The sequence below is a fragment of the Lytechinus pictus genome, chromosome 17 (genome assembly GCF_037042905.1).
Source record: "Lytechinus pictus isolate F3 Inbred chromosome 17, Lp3.0, whole genome shotgun sequence".
Lineage (NCBI taxonomy): Eukaryota > Metazoa > Echinodermata > Echinoidea > Temnopleuroida > Toxopneustidae > Lytechinus > Lytechinus pictus.
This window is the reverse complement of record NC_087261.1, coordinates 28772817-28795107: the sequence shown is the minus strand read 5'-3', so window position 1 is coordinate 28795107 and position 22291 is coordinate 28772817. Positions and strand designations below refer to the sequence as shown.

Sequence of the window (22291 nt, the reverse complement as noted above, 5' to 3'; positions counted from 1 at the left end):
GGTTTCTTTTTGTCTGCGACGCACTATGCACAGGAGGAGAACGAAAATTGTCAGACAATCAAAAATGTATTTTCTATCTCTAGAATTACTTTCTCCTTGCGATATATTTATTTGTGGTTCATGGCCGATAGATGGCGCCATAGTAATAAAACCAGTGTGGTCACCAAAGCAAATAATTAAATGTTCTCGATTTTTCTCACCATGCTTATGTGTGGAATATACAAATATACACACATTCACCCTCACCCACACCCACACACACACCAGGGCCCGGGGAACGATTTCTTTTTTTAACAGGGGGTGCTGGTTTAAATTTGAAAAGAAGAAAAGTTTTCAATAAATAAATGAAGTTAATATTGGTCACGAGAAATTTGAGAAGCAAAATGATGATAATAATAATAATGAAAAAATATTTTTTTCAATAGAAAATGATGTTAATTTTAATTTTGGCTACATTACTGAAAATTAGCATACCTCACATATTCTAGGGAGTGTTGCCAATGGCGAATAACACATGCAGCACCCCAGCACCCCCGCTTCCCAGGTCCATGACACACACCAATACACACACACACACACCCTCTCACACACCCACACACCCGCTCACACACACACACACACACACACACACAAAGATCATATGAAAATAACTCTTCCACGGATTTCGTCTCTATAGCCTTTCATAGTTCGAAACAGTATTGAGGCATAAGCCCTTGAATTGAAAAAAAAAAAAAAAAAACCCCAATCATACTCATAGTTCAATATTTTCATGCATGTAATTTCAAATAGTTGTCGAAATATGACCGTTTTTCGAAGTACGACTATACACTTTAACTCTACGCAGATGCATTTTAAGAAATAGTGGAGAAAACACTTTGCTATATTCAGGATATAAGATGAGAAGTAAACAGAAAATATTGGCCCCTTTTTTGTTAAACAATCCTAGAACTAACAAGTAAAACGGGAAATGATTATTGAATAAATGACTACCCCCTCTACGGTGGGCTTGGGTCACTCAGTCTGCTATCATGCGATTTGGGTCGACAGAAAAGGCTTTGATTTTCCAACACTCAACTGAAAAACTGGGTCAGGTAAGTGGTCTTTTGTGAACCTGACAATTTTCAAACATAATTCCGTAAAAATTACCATAAGGAAATTTTCATAGAAATTTTTGGAATTTCAAAAGCGACGAACAGGGTAAAAAAAAATGATGGAGAGTGATGGAGAAGGGTTGACTTTTCACATCGCTGACTACGTCGTATGGTCTCTTATTCTCGCCTCATCCGTCGGCATCGGGATCTACTATGCATGCAGCGGTGGTCGACAGCGAAGCACCGAGGAATTCCTGGTGGGCAACCGCCAGATGAACCCGATCCCCGTCGCGATGTCGATCGCCGTGAGCTTTATCTCGGCGGTGACGTTCCTGGGAACGACTGCCGAGGCGTACACGAACGGGGTCATGATCTGGCTGCACGCCATCGCCATCGTCTTGTCTTGCTCATTCGCGGGAGTTTTCTACCTACCAGTGTTTCATCGTCTGAAACTGACGAGTGCAAACGAGGTAAGTTCAGAAATCGCGCCACAAGGATGGACGAAAACTAAAGATTACGTTATTAACAAAATGATTTAAAGAGTTAAGATGGGGGAAAAACAAAGTGATAATTATCGTGATTTATCATAACTTCAAAAATTCAATTAGATTAAATTCAAGATTCAGATTCAGATTTTATTTCCAACAGAACGTAAATAATAATACAAATTATTTTCATGCATTTATTACAAACATTTACAATACGAATCATTGTCATTTGAATTATATTCAATAACATCAATGACAATAAGCCTGTTCACGGTTGTAAACTGCGCACGAGCAGAAAAAGGTCATTGGAGACAACCATGAAGGTGGCTTTCAAATTCACTGACATAGGCATTTGTGAATTGATGATTATTCATGTATTCCTTTCAAAATATTTATCACATCCAAGCTAAAGAGTAATAAATAGAGCCTTCATAATCACTGGTATTTGACAGTAGCCTAAACAATAGTCAAATGTGCCAAAGGCAGACAATAAAACAGATTTCCAAACTTTATCCCTGATGTACTATTCTAGTCACCTGGTCTATACAATGCCTTTTGTTCTTATAATTTGAATACTCTACCGGTAAAGCTTACGCAACATCTACATTTGAAAATGATAGTCCTAATGAAAAATCACAAAGGTCATTTGAGAAAAGTTGATCATGAGCTAACAGTGAACTGGCTTATTAACACAGGTATTTACATAATATGGTACATTTTGTAGACAAATTATAATACACAATTTAAATTAAAAAAAAGGATCTGTGGAAATTAAAGGCTAAACATGAGGAAACATATGGGTTTACAACCCAGACCTCTTTGTCCTTAACTCTCTTCTCTTTCTTCGTTTTATTTTTTCTAATCTCCCTTTTCCCTCCCCCTTTTCCATTACTCGAAAACCATGGGACGGCAGTTTCCCCCTGCCACCTTTGGTGCCACCCTTCCAGGCATCGCACCCCTTAAAGAATCTTCACGGTGGAGGGGTGTTGGGGTTTCGATGTTTTTTTTTAATCAAGCTGATTTGGCAAAAAAATAAAAAAATACAATAGAAAAATAAAATCGACACCTGATGAACACACTCTAACACCCCTCCCTGCGTAGGAAATTCCAATAAAGATTAAGTATTTATTTGTGACGTCATAAACGAGCAGCTGCCTCATATGCTCTCTCTCTCTCTCTCTCTCCCTATATATATATATATATATTATAATGCAAAAAAAAAAAAAATTTTAATGGTTCATGATCACTAAAAGTTCTTCTTTCGGGATTGGGTGTAAAATAATTTGTCTGTTGATATCGTGAAGATACAATAAAACTCATTTTATTATTTTTTTTTAGAAAATGGCATTTCATCTAATTGTTTTAAATACATGATACTCTACATGGGAAGCTGATTGCATATGACGTCAGAGATAAAAATGATAAAATTCTAATAAGTTTGTAAATGTTTGATGAATTTTACTCAAACCTTCACCGATATTTTTTTTATAATTTTTTTTCTGCTAATATTAGAATAAACGTTTTGTCAGGGTGAGCCTTCCCTTTAAATCATTTTTTTCCATCACTAAAGCAATCCGATTCCACTTCTTAAGGCAGTTAATGACCGAAGATTTTTTTCCTTCTTGTCTCACACCCTAGTATTTGGAGCTTCGTTTCAATCGGGCGTGTCGACTCCTTGGCTCGGCCATGGTCATCTTCAATATGGTAAGATAAGGGTTTATTTTCATTTGGTCCAATGCCAATTCGTCCAATTGCCAACTCGTCTACTATCATTTGGTCTACCATCAGTTCGTCCGATATCCACATGGTCTAATTGCCGTTTCGTCCACTCACCGTTTCGTCTGATAACCAGTTGGTCAAATAGCCATTTAGTCCATATAACATTTGGTCTAATTAGACTAAGTGTTACTTGGGCAAATGAATGAAAATAAAACAAGTATTAGACCAACTGGTTATGAGACGTAATGGTTATAGCCCAACTGGTGAGTAGACGAAGTGATGATGGACCAAATGGTTAATGGACCAAAATGGTTGTTAGGCGAAATGTTGATGGACGGAACGACATGAGACTAAACGAAGGTAGACCATTGTGATGAGTGGACGAGTCGGCAATGGACGAAGCGGCAATTTACCATCATAGGAAAGGGTGGATCCAGGACATTGAGGGTGCTTTCTTCCCCTTGACCCACCCCCGGCAATTCTGTCTATGGTGTTGACCTCTGATCTTGTTTTAAAGTGTTTATTCACTTTCAAGTTGTTTAAAAAATGGGCTTGCTTCTTTAAGTTTTATTTTTTTATTTATTTATTTTATTTATTATTATTATAATATTTTTTTTTTTTTTTTTTTTTTTGGGGGGGGACTATTTTTGAGGGTGTTGGCATTCCTCCTCTATTTCTGATACATGAAATATATATTTATATAAAATTGTTGTGCCTTTTTTGCATTTTTTTTTCAGTTCCATCCAGAGTGTTGCCCTTTGGACTCTATTTTTATTTTTTTAGTGTCAAAATAGATTTTTGTCAAATTTGTTTTGCTTTTCTGCATTTTTGACAATTATTTCTATAAGGTGAGCTCCGTTAAGCTTTATCGTAAATTTCTTGATTTTCATTTAAAAAAGAAGGCTTGTGATTCTGGATCCGTCTTTGCATTAGGCATTTTCATTTGTGTGAAATAAATTCATTATCATTATTAAGACACATTTGTAAAAACTGCGCGATGACATGGCATAATTACGGTGCACATCCCCTCTTTTATCGAACTGTAAACCAACTAGAGGTAATAAAGTTATAAGAATGCAAATAAAAAAATAATACGGGGAGCAAACTAAGATTTTATGGCTTTCTACTAAATGATTTGTTATTTCCGACTACATAACAGGCTACTGAACTTTGAATTTTATAACGTAAGCCACTGCATATTTGAATCGATTTCTTTTAAATCATAAAACATGTAAAACGTCTGAATTTTGAACCAAGGTCTTGGCTAGATGATTGTGTTGAAGCAGTCAAACAAGAGAAGAGGTTATTATGGTTATCCTTCCATCCACCAATAAAGGCAGATAATATTCGATCTGTAGATTGATTATTTAAAAAGGCAATACTAGAAATGACACGAGTCACTTTCTGACCATTTTCTAATAACTTCCGGTGTGTCAAGTTCATTTCACTGTATTCTATGTATGTTTTTTTTATCATGTAGTTCATCTATATGGGGGTCGTCCTTTATGGTCCAGCGTTGGCTCTCAACCAAGGTAGGTTAATGAGTGTGAGAATTGTTATGTTTAGCCGTTTCATGGTTTTATTTACTAAGTGTAATACTTTGAACTCAAACCGGGCGATTTCGAAGTCTTTACAAAGTAACAAAAAGGGAAACGATACCATATTTTCAGGTAAAGTTTTGAATAGAATTATCAAAATAGTGTTACACCTATCATAGTGTGTTTGTTGGTTTGCATGTGCTTTCTTGTACGGTTCTTATTTCATAGGGAGAATCAAAGACTCCTATTCCTATATATAACTCTGTTCATCTTTCCTCCACCTCCACCTTATCCCAATGTTAAAAACATTAAACCGACTCCATGCGATCAGTCTTTCCATAAGACAAACATCTATTGATCGTACCAAAGACAATGAAAAGAATAGGCATTCGCATGCCATCTGCTGCGGCAAATCACTTCAAGAAAGCATAACGATTTTGACAAGTTCATAGGTATAGGCGAAGAATGTGTAGAATAAATACAAAGTAATGACATATATCTCTGAATGTGACGCTGTTCGTCATTTTTTCAAAGAACATATGTTTTTCCCTTTTTTTTTTGCAGTGGCGGGATTAAACGTATGGGGATCTGTACTGACTATAGGAATAGCCTGCACATTCTATACGACTGTTGTAAGTGATTGTAAATCCTGTATAAAAAAGTTTTGACAAATTTGCACTTTATTCTTGCTTAAAGTTTAAATTCATTGCCAAGTTATGAGGAATTGTTCTTTTGTACACAGACCTATGATTATCATGATTATTATTAAACGGATGCAATCAATGCCTTGATTATAAAAAGGGTAAAAAGCGCATCTCCGACCTTTTCCCTTTGGGGGCGCTGGGGGAGGGGTAAAAGAAAGAGAGAAAAACAGAGAGATCTTAAGAGAGAGAGAGGTGGAGAGAGGGGGAGGGGGTGGAAGATTTCATGTTCATGTTAATAATGAACTATGCATGAAGGTTTCCCCGTTCTTCGCCTATTTTCTAACAGTTAACTTCATTTTACCCAAATTTGTTGTTTTTTTTACAATAATTAAATTTTTTTTTTCTTCAAATCCACCCTTCCGCTTTCGACTTCAAGACGACTTTATGACTGCAATAAAACTTGTGATTGAAACAAACAGATATCAAATATGATTATCAAATGGATCGTATAAAACAGGTGAAAATATTTGTTTCCCCAAAGGGAATAACAAAAACCCTATGACACTGGAAATGCAGGACACACAAAATAGGTTCAAATTTGAACTTGTATGAAAGTGGGTGAAATTGAACTCTCTAAAGGACTTCGATACAAATTATACAGGAAGATGAATGAAAGAAGCACTGACCGGTAATCTCAAAATTAAAACATAATTTACGATTACAAGCCTCGCTCACTACATGGGCCATAATTACGTAAATGCTTTTTTTCGATGTAAGCAATGAATCAGGGCCTATAAATATACATTGTAAGGACCGAGCGCAGGTCCCTCCTCAGTTCAATATGCACTAGTAGTATAAGACAGATGATATGATATATATTATTTTTTGGAATTGTTTTCCGGGTTGTCACTCAGGGAAGCTAAACTTGTAGTGGCAAAACTCCTGCAACCTTTTTAGATCGGCACGGCATAGAAAATACAACTTTGCTCACTGTCTTGTTGGTCAAATATTTGGTTAATACTTTGTTATATTATATATATTATACATATTTTCTTCGTTAATTTGTTTATTAAAAAATTGCAGAAAATAATAAATGAAATGAAGTGAAATTAATTGTTTACCCTCAATGAAAAAAAAACAACAATCTGACAGGCCCCCAAAAAGAAATGAAAAGAAAAGAAAGATAAAAAGTTATGCCCTTTCCACCGGCTACTTGAAGAAGGGGGAGGGGGTGCACTTGTCCCATATACCCCCTCCCTGCACTCCTAAATTGATTGGCCAAATAATCAGTGTGTCCACCTTCATAAAAGACAAATGTCAAAATGTAAACAGATTGTTGATTATTTTTAAAAATTAATTTCGAACATTATAGGAGCGCCTTGAGCACCTAACAAGGTGGATATGTGCGCAATATAAATACCCTATATTATTATTATTATACTTAACAACAGACTGGTTATTTTGACCAGTCCAAGAGTGTGACTTCCCACCTACTTGTAATCACTCTTAATATTTTCTTTCTTCCTTATAGGGTGGATTAAAAGCTGTCATTTGGACGGATGTTTTTCAGATGTGTATCATGGTTGCTGGTCTGTTAGCCGTCATAATCAAGGGATCCATCGACCTCGGTGGTTTCTCCAACGTTCTCCGTATCGTTGACAAAGGAAACAGATTAGACCTATTTGAGTTAGTCCCTCTTCATTATCTGACTGATTTTGAAATGGTCATTTCTTAAAGGAGAATGAAACCCTTGAAACCAGCTGAATCCATATCAAAGAGAAAAATAAAAGAAACATATCGTTGAAAATTTGAGGAAGATTGAATGAATGATAAGAAAGTTATGAGCATTTGAATATTGAGATCACTAATGTCATGTAGATCCTCCCATTGGCAATGCGACCAAGATCTGTGATGTCACACACGTACAACTCCGTCATTACTTCAGTACTTATTTCACTTATATTCTCATTTTTATAGAGTCTATCACAGCAAGGTGAGGTGTTCTCTTTATGAGAGGACAAGTACAGCGGTTTCACAACATTATATCATTGATGAATCGTTTGTCATATGATTAGAATGAGCAAAAAGATATGTTTTGGGGTATATTTTCAGTGTCCAAAAGGGGAGAGTTGTTCATCTGTGACATCATAGATCTTGGTCGCATTGCCAATGGGAGGATCTCCATAGCATTAGTGATCTCGACATTCAAATGCTCATAACTCTTCTATTGCTAGTCCTATTTTACTCAAACTTTTGTTGATCTTATTCTTTGATTTTTCTGCTTTCACAAAAGCTAACTTGCTCCAAGAGTTTCATTCTCCTTTAATATTTCTTATTTCTCCCATGAAATAGTTATAGAGTTCTTAAGAACGTTTGTCCTGGGACGTGAGAGGGACGTCCCCGTTTTATCCAGGGGTTCCCAGAATCCCTTCTTATAGGGATTGAGTAACTTTATGGAAATTTGCAAAATTCTTAGCCGTGGGGACCTACATTGTGTCCGTGCATGCAATAATGTTTCAAGAGGAACCCGGAAATTGCTATTTCATAAACATCATTAGATGCTTTGCAATAAATGCAAAAAAGTTATTATTTCTTCTCCGTATCCCACAGTGTTAAAGAAAGCGTCCAGGGATATGGACGCTCATGACTGAAGTCATCATTATCACAGTAAAAAGCGAAAACTTCGTTTGAAAATCTCAAGGTTAGTCTTGTCTGGCCTTTAATGTTTGCAATTTTGATTACCGCATTAGCTTGAACAGAATACTATGTTTAGATCGTAGATGAAGTTAAACAATCCCTTTACAGGCTTAAAGTTATTAATATGAAGTATGGCTCTGACCCTAACTCGTCACATTGATTATTTCCGAGTACAATGCTCTCGGCTCTGACGCTAATTCGTCACCTCGAATGTTTTCGAGTACAGTCCTCTCGCCTCTGACGCGAATTCGTCACCTCGAATGTTTCCGAGTACAATGCTCTCGCCTCTGACGCTAATTCGTCACCTCGAATGTTTTCGAGTACAGTTCTCTCGCCTCTGACGCGAATTCGTCACCTCGAATGTTTCCGAGTACAATGCTCTCGCCTCTGACGCTAATTCGTCACCTCGAATGTTTTCGAGTACAGTTCTCTCGCCTCTGACGCTAATTCGTCACCTCGAATGTTTTCGAGTACAGTCCTCTCGCCTCTGACGCGAATTCGTCACCTCGAATGTTTCCGAGTACAATGCTCTCGCCTCTGACGCTAATTCGTCACCTCGAATGTTTTCGAGTACAGTCCCCTCGCCTCTGACGAGAATTCGTCACCTCGAATGTTTCAGAATACAATGCTCTGGGCGCTGATGCTAATTCGTTATCTCGCATATTTCCAAGTACATAGCTCTCGGCCCTGACCCTAATTCCTCACCTTGAATGTTTCCGAGTACATTGCTCTCAGCTCTGACGCGAATTCGTCACCTCGAATGTTTCAGAATACAATGCTCTGGGCGCTGACGCTAATTCGTTATCTCGCGCATATTTCCAAATAGATAGCTCTCGGCCCTGACGCTAATTCGTCATCTCGAATGTTTCCGAGTACATTGCTCTCGGCTCTGACCCTAATTCGTCACCTTGAATGTTTCCGAGTACAATGCTTTCAACTCTGACCCTAATTCGTCACCTCGAATGTTTCCAAGCACGTTGCTCTCGACTCTGACGCTAATTCGTCACCTCGAATGTTTCCGAGTACATAGCTCTCGGCTCTGACGCTAATTCGTCACCTCGAATGTTTTCGAGTACAGTCCTCTCGCCTCTGACACTAGTTCATCATATCGAATGTTTCAGAATACAATACTCTGGGCACTGACGCTAATTCGTTATCTCGAATATTTTCAAGTATACAGCTCTCGGCGCCGACGCTAATTCGTCATCTCGAATGTTTCCGAGTACAATGCTCTCGCCTCTGACGCTAATTCGTCACCTCGAATGTTTTCGAGTACAGTTCTCTCGCCTCTGACGCTAATTCGTCACCTCGAATGTTTTCGAGTACAGTCCTCTCGCCTCTGACGCGAATTCGTCACCTCGAATGTTTCCGAGTACAATGCTCTCGCCTCTGACGCTAATTCGTCACCTCGAATGTTTTCGAGTACAGTCCCCTCGCCTCTGACGAGAATTCGTCACCTCGAATGTTTCAGAATACAATGCTCTGGGCGCTGATGCTAATTCGTTATCTCGCATATTTCCAAGTACATAGCTCTCGGCCCTGACCCTAATTCCTCACCTTGAATGTTTCCGAGTACATTGCTCTCAGCTCTGACGCGAATTCGTCACCTCGAATGTTTCAGAATACAATGCTCTGGGCGCTGACGCTAATTCGTTATCTCGCATATTTCCAAATAGATAGCTCTCGGCCCTGACGCTAATTCGTCATCTCGAATGTTTCCGAGTACATTGCTCTCGGCTCTGACCCTAATTCGTCACCTTGAATGTTTCCGAGTACAATGCTTTCAACTCTGACCCTAATTCGTCACCTCGAATGTTTCCAAGCACGTTGCTCTTGACTCTGACGCTAATTCGTCACCTCGAATGTTTCCGAGTACATAGCTCTCGGCTCTGACGCTAATTCGTCACCTCGAATGTTTTCGAGTACAGTCCTCTCGCCTCTGACACTAGTTCATCATATCGAATGTTTCAGAATACAATACTCTGGGCACTGACGCTAATTCGTTATCTCGAATATTTCCAAGTATACAGCTCTCGGCGCCGACGCTAATTCGTCATCTCGAATGTTTCCGAGTACAATGCTCTCGGCTCTGACGCAAATTCGTCGAATCGAATGTTTTCGAGTACATTGCTCTCGCCTCTGACGCTAATTCATCATGTCGAATGTTTCCGAATACAATGCTCTGGGCGCTGACGCTAATTCGTTACCTCGAATGTTTCTGAGTACATTGCTCTCGGCTCTGACCCTAATTCGTCACCTTGAATGTTTGCGAGTACATTTGCTCTCGGTCTGACCCTAATTCGTCACCTTGAATGTTTCCAAAAAAAATGCTCTCATCGCCGCTTTAAAAAAATCCACATTCTTTTCCGGGGGCGCTTCTCAAAAATTTCGTTTATTCCATCTTTTATAAACTGCATTAGTAGTCTGTAATGACTTGCTTTTCGTGTTTCCCTTTCACACACTATCTCCGTAGATTCAGCTTAGACGTAAGAGTTCGCCATACTTTCTGGGGTCTTACTATCGGGTCATCTATAATGTTCCTCTCTATCTTCGGGACCAACCAGGCCCAGGTCCAACGGTATCTCTCGTGTAACACGACCAAGATCGCACGCATGTAAGTCCCCCATAAGCCATCAAGTACCTATCATCTCCCTTCCCCAGACCCTTTGCCCCCATCAACAGAGACTTTTCGCTCCACGATGCACGACGGATTCAAGAACATAGAAAATGTATTGTCAAATGCCCTCCACTACAATGAACAACCAAGAAGGCTTTGTCGACAATTGGTGAAACAAAGCAGCAGTTTCCTCCCGGGACATGGACTCTGGACAAACGACATTATGTGCAATTTTTCTTCAGCTCCGAAGCTGAGGGCGAATCTGCTTTTTCGGTAATCCAATTTTCGACAAAGACCTCCCGGCTGTTCATTGTCATTTGACGGGCTTTTTACATTTAATGTGTTATTGAATCCGTTGTGCGTCACGGTACGACCCCCCCCCAAAAAAAAATATCATGCTAATGCTATACCTCTATATTACTCTCTATCTTCGGGACTAACCAAGACCAGGGGGGCGTTTCATGAAATGACTTGTCAGACGTTTTATCCGACAAGTCCCATTTTATCCGACAGTTACCATAGTAACAGTACCTCTCAGTCAATCAACATCAGAGAAAGATGTCAGATCTGAAAACTTGTCGGATGAAAATGTTGATGAAACACTCCCCAGGTCAAACTCTTACTCGTTTTTAACAGTTCAAACACACCAGAGGCATATTCGAGGGCGTTTAGACGGTTCAAAGTAAACAAACGTGTGTAATGCCCGAGCAAAACGATGTGCATTATTTGTTTTATAAGATAGTTATGTCACTGTATGTGGAACCTTGTTATTTAATAAACCATTCTCTTAGAAAAAAAAACTTGACCACTCAATGGAACCAGTCATTAGTACTAGCAATTGGCATATTTTCTAAAACGAATAACGGCTCACGTAATCGATTTCGGCTAATCACAGCGAGCATATCATCATCTTTATGATTTTAATACAGTGCGTCCCACAAAAAACGAAACCGAGATTTATCGATGATTTATCATAACTTAATCACAAATATAATAAACAAATGACCTACCATTGTAAAGCTTAGAATCTCCTCTTTCATTTGAAATTACTTAAATTATTTCTCATTCACGCATGAGTGAGCAAAACAATTTGAAGAGGGGATACCAAAAAGTCATTTGGCGGGCTGTATCTGGGTTTCAAATGGAAAACCACATTTTTAGAAAGTTCAATATCTGCTCTTTAATTTGATACCTCAATTTTAGAAAATGGCCAAGAAAAAACAAAGTTCTGGTTATTTGAAATAAGGCTTGAATTTCAATAATTTCATAAAATGAAGAGGTTTTACAAGCTAGCGTTCAAACTCACTCGACACTCCGTTTTGTTGACGATCAGCCATGCATGAAGTCTTTTGTTAACAATGCGATAGCTTCTGTGGGAAACCGGTGAAAACACGTTCATCTAATGAAATGATGGCAATACAAGCATTTTTTCGAGGAACCGTAACTTTCTTACTTCTTGGCCATTTTTTTGTGATTAAGGTATCAAATAAAAGAGCAGATATTGAACTTTTTAGGCATGTTATTTTCTTTTGGAAATTCAGATACCCCCGCCAAATGAGTTTTTGGTATCCTTTCTTCAAATTGTTTTTGCTTACTCATGAGTGAATGAGGAACAATCTAAGTAATATCAGATGAAAGGGGAGATTCTAAGCTTTACATTGATAGGTCATTTGTCTATTGTATTTATGATTAAGTTATGATAAATCATCGCTAAATCTCGGTTTCGTTTTTTGTGGGACGCACTGTATATCTCACGCAGATCCCTGGCAATCGCGACGGTGGTGATGTTGGTGATCGTAAGTTGTGCCGTGACTGCCGGCCTGGTGATGTATGCCTACTACGCTGACTGCGACCCGATATCGGTCGGTGTTGTGGCCAAAAAGGATCAGGTAGGTACCAAGATATCTTGTTGTACTATCGATATTAATAGTTTATCGTAAAGCGGTAATTACCGGGAATGAAGATTATATTTTCGTTCTCTTAAAAAAAAACGTAAACAAGAAATATACGAGAGAATTAATGACGAAGGTTTACGTACGAGGCTGATTTCCTCGCATTTTATTATCTTTTATTAAGATGTTTGTTTATTTTAATTGAAGACATCCGACTTAGCCTATTCTTCACTGTAAGCTTAAATATACCTTAGATCATGAATAGGTTGCGGATAATAAAACAAATAATTATGAGGAAAACACGAGAAAATCGGCCTCTTGGGCTCACTGTTTCTGTTTCTGTTTATGGTTACTCCCGCAGGAACTCGGCAGGACAGCGTTTTGCTGGTAAACGCCAAGCTGGTATATAACCTTTAAATATAACATTTTACGTCTAGCTTAATCAGTCATAGTGACTGTCCTTATAGACGACAGATACTGCTCTCGGGCCTTTTTATCAAAGTGGACACAACCTTGCGATTATGAGTCCAATGCTCTAACCACTGGACCACACGACCCGAATCATAATCTAAAAATTCAATATGATTATGACATTAAATAACGAAAACCTTACTTTCTGTCTTTTCTCCATCTACCAGATGATTCCTCATTTTACTTTAGATTTATTTCAAAGATACCCTGGACTACCGGGTCTGTTTTTGTCTGCTGTCTTCAGCGCATCATTGAGGTATGTATGAAAGAAGAAATAACCTCTAGATTCGAATAATTTTATTTCAAACTAAGGGAAATAGGACGAGGACTTAAAGAAAGCAAGCATGTCAAGTTTAAAGGTAATCTTTCCGGATTTTAAGATGGCGCTGTTCGGATGGTTTTTTCAAGCGCTGTATTCGCCACCATCTTCATTACGAAGGTCATCGACGTTATTTGCGTGCAGCTGTCGGTCATCGGCCAGCACATGTCCACGTGCACAGTACACAAACACTGCGCTGCTTTTGGTTGCATCGGTGGTGGCCCAAACATCCTGCTGACGTCACTTTACAAAAAAAAAAGGTAAGCGGAGCCAACCTGTCAAGATCGTCAACAGCAACCGAAGCATACGCGAACTGAGAATCGTCATTCTTCGGGCATTCGGAACATGGCATTCGCGTAGTTTCGTAGAACGTTGGTGCCAATTGGTAGCCGGTGTCGTGCGCAGCGCGTATCCATATCCAACAGCGCCCTATTGAATGTCGAAGATGAGATCCCAATTTGATGAGTCATGGTCAAAATCTCGTTTAGGCATTAGAAATGATAGGCATACTTTCTTTCTATTTGCCGCTCCCCACCCGGGTATTGTCTTGTCTTAATTGTCTTTCGGTTAATGCCCGCAATCATTATATTGATTACTATGGCAATTAAACGTCAAGATTGACTTTATTAAACGGATATTCACAAACAAGTTGGATTCGAAAGAAGTATGCTCACAATTGCGAATGCTACGGCGCATCGCAGCGCCTGTATCAAGATAATGCCCCCAGGGAGTGGACAATGTGTACCACGATGTATTTATCTGATAACCAGATATTTGCGGTGTAAAACACGGGAAACATTATTCTTATAGTGACACCAACGAAACTAACTTGATGGAATTAATTTGTTTTGCCCAGAGTCGGTTTTGCCGGAGTGAATATGATGACATTATAGAACAATCATTCATAATTTAATCATAATATAATTTTTGTTATTGTCTATTTGCGTTCCATTCGAATGTTTTATGTATCTGTATTTTCATAGTGATATATTTTCTGTGACTATGTTTATTTCTCTTGTTCAAATCAATTGCTATAAATAATGATTTTTTGTTTGTTTTCAGTACAATTTCATCTGGATTGAACGCGGTGGCAGCTGTGACGACTGAAGACCTCATCAAACCTTTATGGCCGGGACTAAGCGATGAGCGATACACACAATTATCTAAGTTGATGGGTTAGATTTCCTTCTTATTGATACTGTCATTCTTTATACTCTGATAAAGGTTTACTCATTTGCTAGTTTTGTTCAATCCATTACTAAAAAAAAGTTATGCGATAGTTACACAAGTGAATCCGACTCCAAATGCTGTAACATTATTTCCAATGATACAATTATCGGTCGAACTGGATTCGGGCTCTTATACGTGTGATTGCAGCACTATGGTTTTATAAATGTCATGTAGGTTGACATTTGTTATTGTAAGAAGCTGTTTTATTGCTATTCAGTATCCACGTTTTGTCATGATGAAGAGTTTATTGTAGAAAATACCAGAAAAAACATAATTAATACTATTGATGAAGGTTTTTTGAAAAATCCATCAAAGATAACGAAATAAGAATGAGGACTAGAATTTTAAGTTTTTGATCTGTGACGTAATATTATGAGCAGCTGCCCCAAATATTATGTAATATAAAGTCCATAAATTCCAATTATATAATGGTTCATGATGACTAAAAAAAATCACGAACGGGTGTGGATTGATTTGTCTGTTGATATTCTGAAGGTACAATATTAAAAGAAGAAAAGAAAATTATTTTACTACACGACAATGGGGTAGCTGCTCGCATATTGACATCACAAATCAAAAACTTTAAATTCTGATAAATGTTTTTAATCTCGGATGAATTTTCCTCAAACTTTCAACAATATCTTTTTATTATTTTTGTTCTGCTTTTTTACAACGAATATTTCGTCGGGGTCAGGGTGAACTTCCCTGATAAAGTTCCTCTATTCATAATTGTTTTGATTTTGTAGACAGTTACTTTCTTCCCAATTCGCTGTTCCAGTTGTGTATAAGCAATGGCATGGTATAAAAATACAATGAGAGAATCCATCTAATCAGAAAGAATAAAATGAGAGGAGCAAATCTAAAATTTGTTTCATCAAAATCGGTTATAGAATAAGCGAGTTATGGAATTTTGTAAAGTCTTCTTGTACTTTCGATCGGGATCCTCATATTGGCAAACATGCTTCGAAGTGACTGATTCTGTGGACAACTATCCATTTTTTCTGTGTGAACATGTTTTCAACTGAATTACACAAAAATACTAAATACTAAAATCATTTTTTTGTTCACTCTATATTATTTCTCTTTTAGCTTTAACTTACGGAATCCTTACTATCGGATTTGCCTTTCTCGCATCAGTAATGGGAGACATTCTCAAAGTAAGTTTAGACAAACGAACGTAGAGGGCGTCAACTCTCTGTTGCAAAGTTATTGGAGGTATAGGCTGGGCCAAGTGGTCTCGTGCGCCTTGTTGACATGATAATTTTCTTTGAGAATGTTCGATTCCGACTACGACATCTTGGGGAAATCATATTATGCACTGATCTTTTATCATAAATTAAATAAATTAAATTGATGTAAGCAGTATTTCGTATCAACAGGTGCACGTATTTAAAAAAGAAATTCATCAGCATTATTTGTTGTTATTATTATATATAATTTTAACACTAAATTTTACTTATGGAATGTATAATTATTGAATAGTTTTACATGTTTTAAGTATTTACCTTGTATCAGAATGTATCTTTTGTAATAATTCACGTTTTTAATCATAATATTTTCTCAGAACCACTATCATTATATTTTGCGCAAACAGTTTTGTTAATTTTGTACAATCTGGAAAACGAATTGCCACAGACATTGCACCCACTTGCTTTTTCAATCATATTTTTCTAATGACATTTTCAGGAATATTTGAGTTTTCGTCAGGACTCTATTTTAAATGACTAGATTATTAGACAATTAGGTGCATCTTTTATATATTTCTAGTCATATATCGTACTGTATTCAGGATAGGAACGAGTTCGTTTTAGTCAGACTAGCAATATATTCAAGTGAATGTGACTAATGTAACAGTTGTGCTCAACCGAACCTCTTATGTACTGTTCCATCTGTTTTGTTTATTGAGTGATTATAATTTCAAATTCAGATTAACATGTTAATATTCCCTTTTCAACGTTTGGTTAAAGGAGCTTTCTTGTCCCGTTCATTATAGTTCTTAGTTTCGATATACACATGATATATATTTCCCTGGGCCTCTTAGTCTGAGTTATAATTGAGCAAGGTGCCACTCGGAGAAGGAGAAATTTTCACATAGTGCTTCTAGACCAGTTTTCTATATGAATATAAGAGGTAAACAGGCTGTTTCCTGAAAATTAACCTGTGAGGGCGCTTTTTTTCAAAATGGCCGCTGAATTTTCATAAAATTTGAATATTCGTACATAGATACAGAGTTAGAATTTCATCCACATGATAATAGTATATCAATAAACTTTTCAGGAACATTTCAAGATAATTGATACATTTTTCTTAGAATTATGTGAAATCATGTATTTGCAAAATTTTCGATTTTGGGGGAAAAAAAATTAAAAAAGGAAATTTTCTACCTTAAATCTCAGCCAAGTGACTTACTTATCCCCTACAAATAGTACCAAATTGTAGAAATTTATTAGGCTTTCATATGACACTAATTTTATGGCAATTGGATGCTTATGTCAAAATCTATGTACGAATATTCAAATTTTATGAAAATTCAACGGCCATTTTGAAAAAAGCGCCCTCACAGGTTAATTTTCAGGATACAGCCTGTTTACCTCATATATTCATATTCAGCGTAAAAACTGGTCTAGAAGCACTATATGAAAATTTCTCTTTCTCCGAGTGGCACCTTGCTCAATTATAACTCAGACTATCTATGATTAACAACCTTAGAATTTTTTTTTTCCGATCCCCCTCTCCTCTTCACCATTTACGCCCCTTTGCCCCACTTTGCTCCCCTGTTTCTCATGGTCTCTTTATCCACACACAACTCTTCACCTATCTATCTTTCTTTCAAACCATCTCCTTTCTTATTATTCTTACTCTTGACCCAATTCACCTTTCTCGACCCCCTCTCTCTTTCCTTCTCTCACTCACTTGTTATGACTAGACGGTGCTGAATTTCCTCGGCATGTTCGGTGGTCCAACTTTAGGACTGTTCAGTGTCGGCATGTTTTTCCCCTGGACAAATTCAAAGGTAGGTTCTCTCGAAATTTATATTTTGCAGAAACGGCCCTTCCTCCTTCCATCCCCCTCTCTCTCCCATTTCTTCCTCTATATATGTGTATCTTTATCCCTATGTCTTTCTGTCATTCTTTCTGATATATAATCCTGATAATCTTCCATTATTGTTTTAAGATTGAGGATTAATCTTGGCCGCAAAATAGACTTCCCTAATCCATATAATCTATTTTTTTCCATTTTGATAGGGTGCACTTTGGGGGACTCTGATCGGGTTGGTGTTCTCATTCTGGATTGGTATAGGGGCACAGGTGTACCCTCCTCGGTACCCCGCCCTTTCTTTCTCGACCTCCATGTGTCCGATCTCTAACGACACATGGACATTCGACGGCAATTCCACTGACGACATGTTTATGACAACTCAGTTTGCAGGCGACATCGATTCGACTGCCACAGAGCTAACAACAGATGACGGTATTACAGTAAATAATACCGTGACAGGACCGCAGGTTGAAGACACGAGGTAAATTTGAACAGACCCCCCCCCCCCTCCTCATGTCGCAGTAATTTGCTGAAATTGGTTAGGGCGTGAAATTAATGTATTTCTGTTTCTTGTGATACAATATACTTTCATAATAGTCCGTTATAGGAAGCGTTGCACGTAATAGCAACACACAAACCCAAACTTAAGTCCCATAAATGTGAAATTCCGATTGGGTGAAAATCGTTACGATTGATATTTGAAGTTTGCGTATGATAGCAATTCCATGTGTAGCTGTCCCTGGATCAGATACGTCTATGAATAGAGTATTCCATTCTTTTTCTTTATAAGAACCGTCTTGAGGAAAACGATTAGGAATATGAAATGAGTTTACTATAATGCTGTGTTTTGCTATATTCCAACAATAATTTGGGATCTGCTATGATATTAGGAATTGTTCGCAACCACTACGCAGACGCATTCTGGAACGTAGATAATCTATTGTCAAATGCTCTTCATGACAAAGCAGGCTTTTTCGAAAATCGGTGAATCAACACAACAGCGTCGTCCTGGACTCTGGACAAACGAAATATTTGCAATTTTTGTCAGCGCAGAATATTTTACGACGATCAGCAATCACAGTTCACCAATATTCGACAAAGAGCACTAAGCTGTTCACTGTAAAAACGCTGTTTAACATTTCAAGCACGTTGTTTAAGCCCGTCACTCTAACAACTACTGTTTGAACTTTTAAACAGCTGTTTAAACTTTTTAAACAACTGTTTGAACTTCTTAACAGCTGTTTAAACTTTTAAACAAGTTGTTTAAAAAAGCTTAAACAATTACAAAAAAAGTTAGACCAATTTGTTGTTAGAGTGACAGGCTTAAACAACGTGCTATTTTTTTTACTGTGTTTATTGTGATTTGACGAGCATTTTCAATAGATTTACTATGTTGTAGAATCAATCCCCGTTGTAGTTGCAAAAACTAGCTCGTGTTACTTTTTCTTTATCTATAGGCCAGCCATTGCAGCATTTTACACTCTTTCCTATACGTGGTATGCCTCCGTATCGTGGCTGGTAACAATGCTCGTAGGCCTCATCATCAGCTTTCTAACAGGTAAGTTTCTGTTTCCGTTTCTTTCACGGTAACTCCCGTTAGGAACTTTACTGGAATAACACCAAGCTGGTACGCAAAGGAAACATTTTACGTCTCGTAAACTGATGTATGGTTTGATTCATCCAGTAAGAAAGACAAATAACGAATAGAACTAAATCTGATCACCTGGACTTACTGTTTGAAACGGAGAGAACATGTAGTTTCACTTCCTATATCCGGGACGCATTTACATTTCCCACCAGTTCAGACGAGCCAAAGAAGCGTCCCGAATCGATCGGACGTGAAACTGTTCTCTCCGTTTCAAACAGTAAGTCCGCGAGCCCGTAACGCAAAGCATATAGCAATCATCGTATAACACTTTTCTATGATTGATTGCATTGACTTCAATGTACAATCAGTCGTGAAGATCAAGCGAACAATATTAATTGCTAACCTTTGTGTGTTACGGGACCCCGGGGGGGGGGGGGGGGGCCACTTACATTGACGAGTGGATACCATGCGCAACCAAAAAAACACGTAAAAAGGATGTCTTTTTCAAGATAGGGCACGTTACGTACGTAACGTGATAAGGTGTCAGAAACACACAAATACTGAAAAAGGGGTATCTATTTCGCTCGGAAAAATATACGTGTTTAGGGTCAAATATGCGGGGATGATAAAACAAAATCAAAATGTTTTATAAAGGATGTCCTTTTTGCCCCAACACTACGTGTTTAGAGTCCGATTTGCGCGAGGTGTGGAAGGTGGGGTCGTACTAAACCAAAATAATGGTGTGTATAGGTAAAACCGACGACCGACGGACCCGTGACATAACAATAAAATATCGCTGTACTTGTTTAGGGGTTCAGAGTATCGTTTTGTTTCCAATACTTGTTAAGGGCTCATTTTCAGAATATGGAATACATCGATCGCTGTACTTGTTTAGGGGCTCAATTCTGGGAATACTTGCCAATAGTATTGTTTCCAATACTTGTTAAGGGTAGGGTTTCACACGCCAATACTTGTTAAGAGGTGTATTTTCAGAATATGGAAAATACGTGTTTAGGGTGCTTTTGAAGACCCCGTGGTCGCGCATGGTATCCACTAGTCAATGGAAGTGGCCCCTCCCGGGTACGGGACTCAGGTGATCAGATCTAGGTCTAATCGTTATTTTACGTCTAGCTTAATCAGGCAAAGTGGTTTTTTTTTAAATCAAAGTGGAGACAATGGCAGAGCACGGATTCGAACTCACAACCTTACGATTATGAGTCCAATGCTCTAACCACTAGACCACACGACCCACCCTGAGCTCTGATTGGATAAAGCTTTATTCCTGCAATACATAGAGTAAAAATCACGTAATTATGAATGAAAATAATCTTATGGTTTTGTAATAGATTTTTTTGTCGTTTCTTTATTTATCGTCTTATTTCTTTACTTACCTTGATCTTAAAAAAATAATAATTCATTGGTTCACTTGCTTTGTTCGAGAGATATATGTGCTTATTCCACTGGACCAGCCTATTTGGGGCAGCTTGAGCCACAGAAGCCGCCCCAAAGAAAGAAAGAAATAAACTACTGAGAAAGAAAGGAAAGGAAGTGAAAGGGAAATTATAAAATACATGTATAAAATCAATCTATGGGTATCATGTTACACAAACAAAATAATTATATATATGTGCTCGTTCGCTTTGACAACTCGCGACTACTTAGAACTAACCATCCTCTCTGTACGCCATTATTATGCTCCTCATTTTTTTTTCTATATACGTCAATGATTCCTCCTAATTAAACAGACTTTTTCATGGGGTTCTCGATCCAAATCGATAATATGTTATCTGTAGAATCTTGTGTCTTATTAGTGAATCATTTTCACTTTGACTTAGGTCCACAAGATCCACGGAAGCTCGACCCCCGTTTGATAAATCCAGTGGTCGACATAATGTGTTGCTGTCTCCCCGAGAAGTGGAAGATTCCATTGCGTTGCAGGGTGGGTGAGGATTTCATACAGGTAAGATGACTTGGAAATGAATATGGGGACTTTCCGGAAGTAAATCTTGAAGGCGGCCTAAAAATCGATTATCATTACAAAATAGTAGTTATAGAGATCCGATTTTACCAAACGTTGCAAATTTAACTCAATCAACCCGAAAAGTGATTTATGTGTTTCTTTGTACTGGCGTTGGAGGTGAGTCATACCTCGGTCACATTTGCTCTACGGCAGCCGTATGGCGAGTCGAAAACAGCCGTTTCAACATTTTTTTTACCAGCTACATAATAAGTGGTTTGAATAAAAATGAATAAAACGACGGTTTTCGACTCGCCGTACGGCCGCCGTAGGGCAAATATGGCTGAGAGGAATCATTGTATTTGATTTTACGAACAATTTTTTATTCATATCGTTTCCTTATTAGGGAATAATAAGTCGGCAATCATTCAAGGGTTCACGGTGTATTTATGTTCATTTCTCCATTTCGTCAAGGGTCCGAAGTATGAGAAAGTAAATATCGAAGTACATAACGGAAAGAAGATGAACCTTGTCAAGAAAAAGAATTGGTTCCAAGTCGAGTACCAACCGGACAATGATGACGTCGAGGAAGTCGTCTAGGCGATACCGTCAAAAGAAATCGGCAGGACATATGGCTTGTTAGTCGACTATTATTGAACGAATTCAGGGTTCATATCCAGCATCATCGTTTTTCTTGGGAGGAGGGAAGGGGGGGGGGAACTCGATCTTTGCCATTTTGCACCCAGGTGTAAAGAGCCAAGGAGGGATCGGCAGGAGGCGACACCCCCTAAAATGTTTCAAGTAGGGAAAAGCGTAGAAAAGTTGAGAAAACAAAAATGATGAGAAAAGGCAAGGATGAAGAAAGAAAAATATAAAAATGAGAGTTTTGAGGCGTGTAATTCTATCACATCTCCGTATTCTAAAATAAAATTAATAAGGGACGTCAACTTGGGGGGTCGTCCTGATCCCCCTCCCCCAAATTAAAATATCATGTCGCCTCT

At 38.1% G+C, this 22291-nt stretch overlaps 1 protein-coding gene across 1 annotated transcript in view; it reads left to right on the top strand.

The window, feature by feature from the left end:
• The first annotated feature begins 1013 nt into the window (after positions 1–1013).
• Positions 1014–22291, top strand: part of LOC129280893 (sodium-coupled monocarboxylate transporter 1-like) — a 21476-nt gene continuing 198 nt past the window's right edge. The window contains exons 1-15 of the mRNA XM_064112409.1: positions 1014–1561; positions 3218–3283; positions 4779–4830; positions 5401–5468; positions 7012–7166; positions 10651–10791; positions 12554–12683; positions 13325–13413; positions 14539–14651; positions 15796–15863; positions 17633–17719; positions 17952–18226; positions 19203–19303; positions 21169–21293; positions 21765–22291. The exon at positions 21765–22291 is cut by the window's right edge and continues 198 nt beyond it. Of these exons, the coding sequence (XP_063968479.1) occupies positions 1208–1561; positions 3218–3283; positions 4779–4830; positions 5401–5468; positions 7012–7166; positions 10651–10791; positions 12554–12683; positions 13325–13413; positions 14539–14651; positions 15796–15863; positions 17633–17719; positions 17952–18226; positions 19203–19303; positions 21169–21293; positions 21765–21890 (1950 nt within the window). The 5' untranslated portion in view covers positions 1014–1207 and the 3' untranslated portion in view covers positions 21891–22291. The remainder of the gene's footprint in view (positions 1562–3217; positions 3284–4778; positions 4831–5400; positions 5469–7011; positions 7167–10650; positions 10792–12553; positions 12684–13324; positions 13414–14538; positions 14652–15795; positions 15864–17632; positions 17720–17951; positions 18227–19202; positions 19304–21168; positions 21294–21764) is intronic.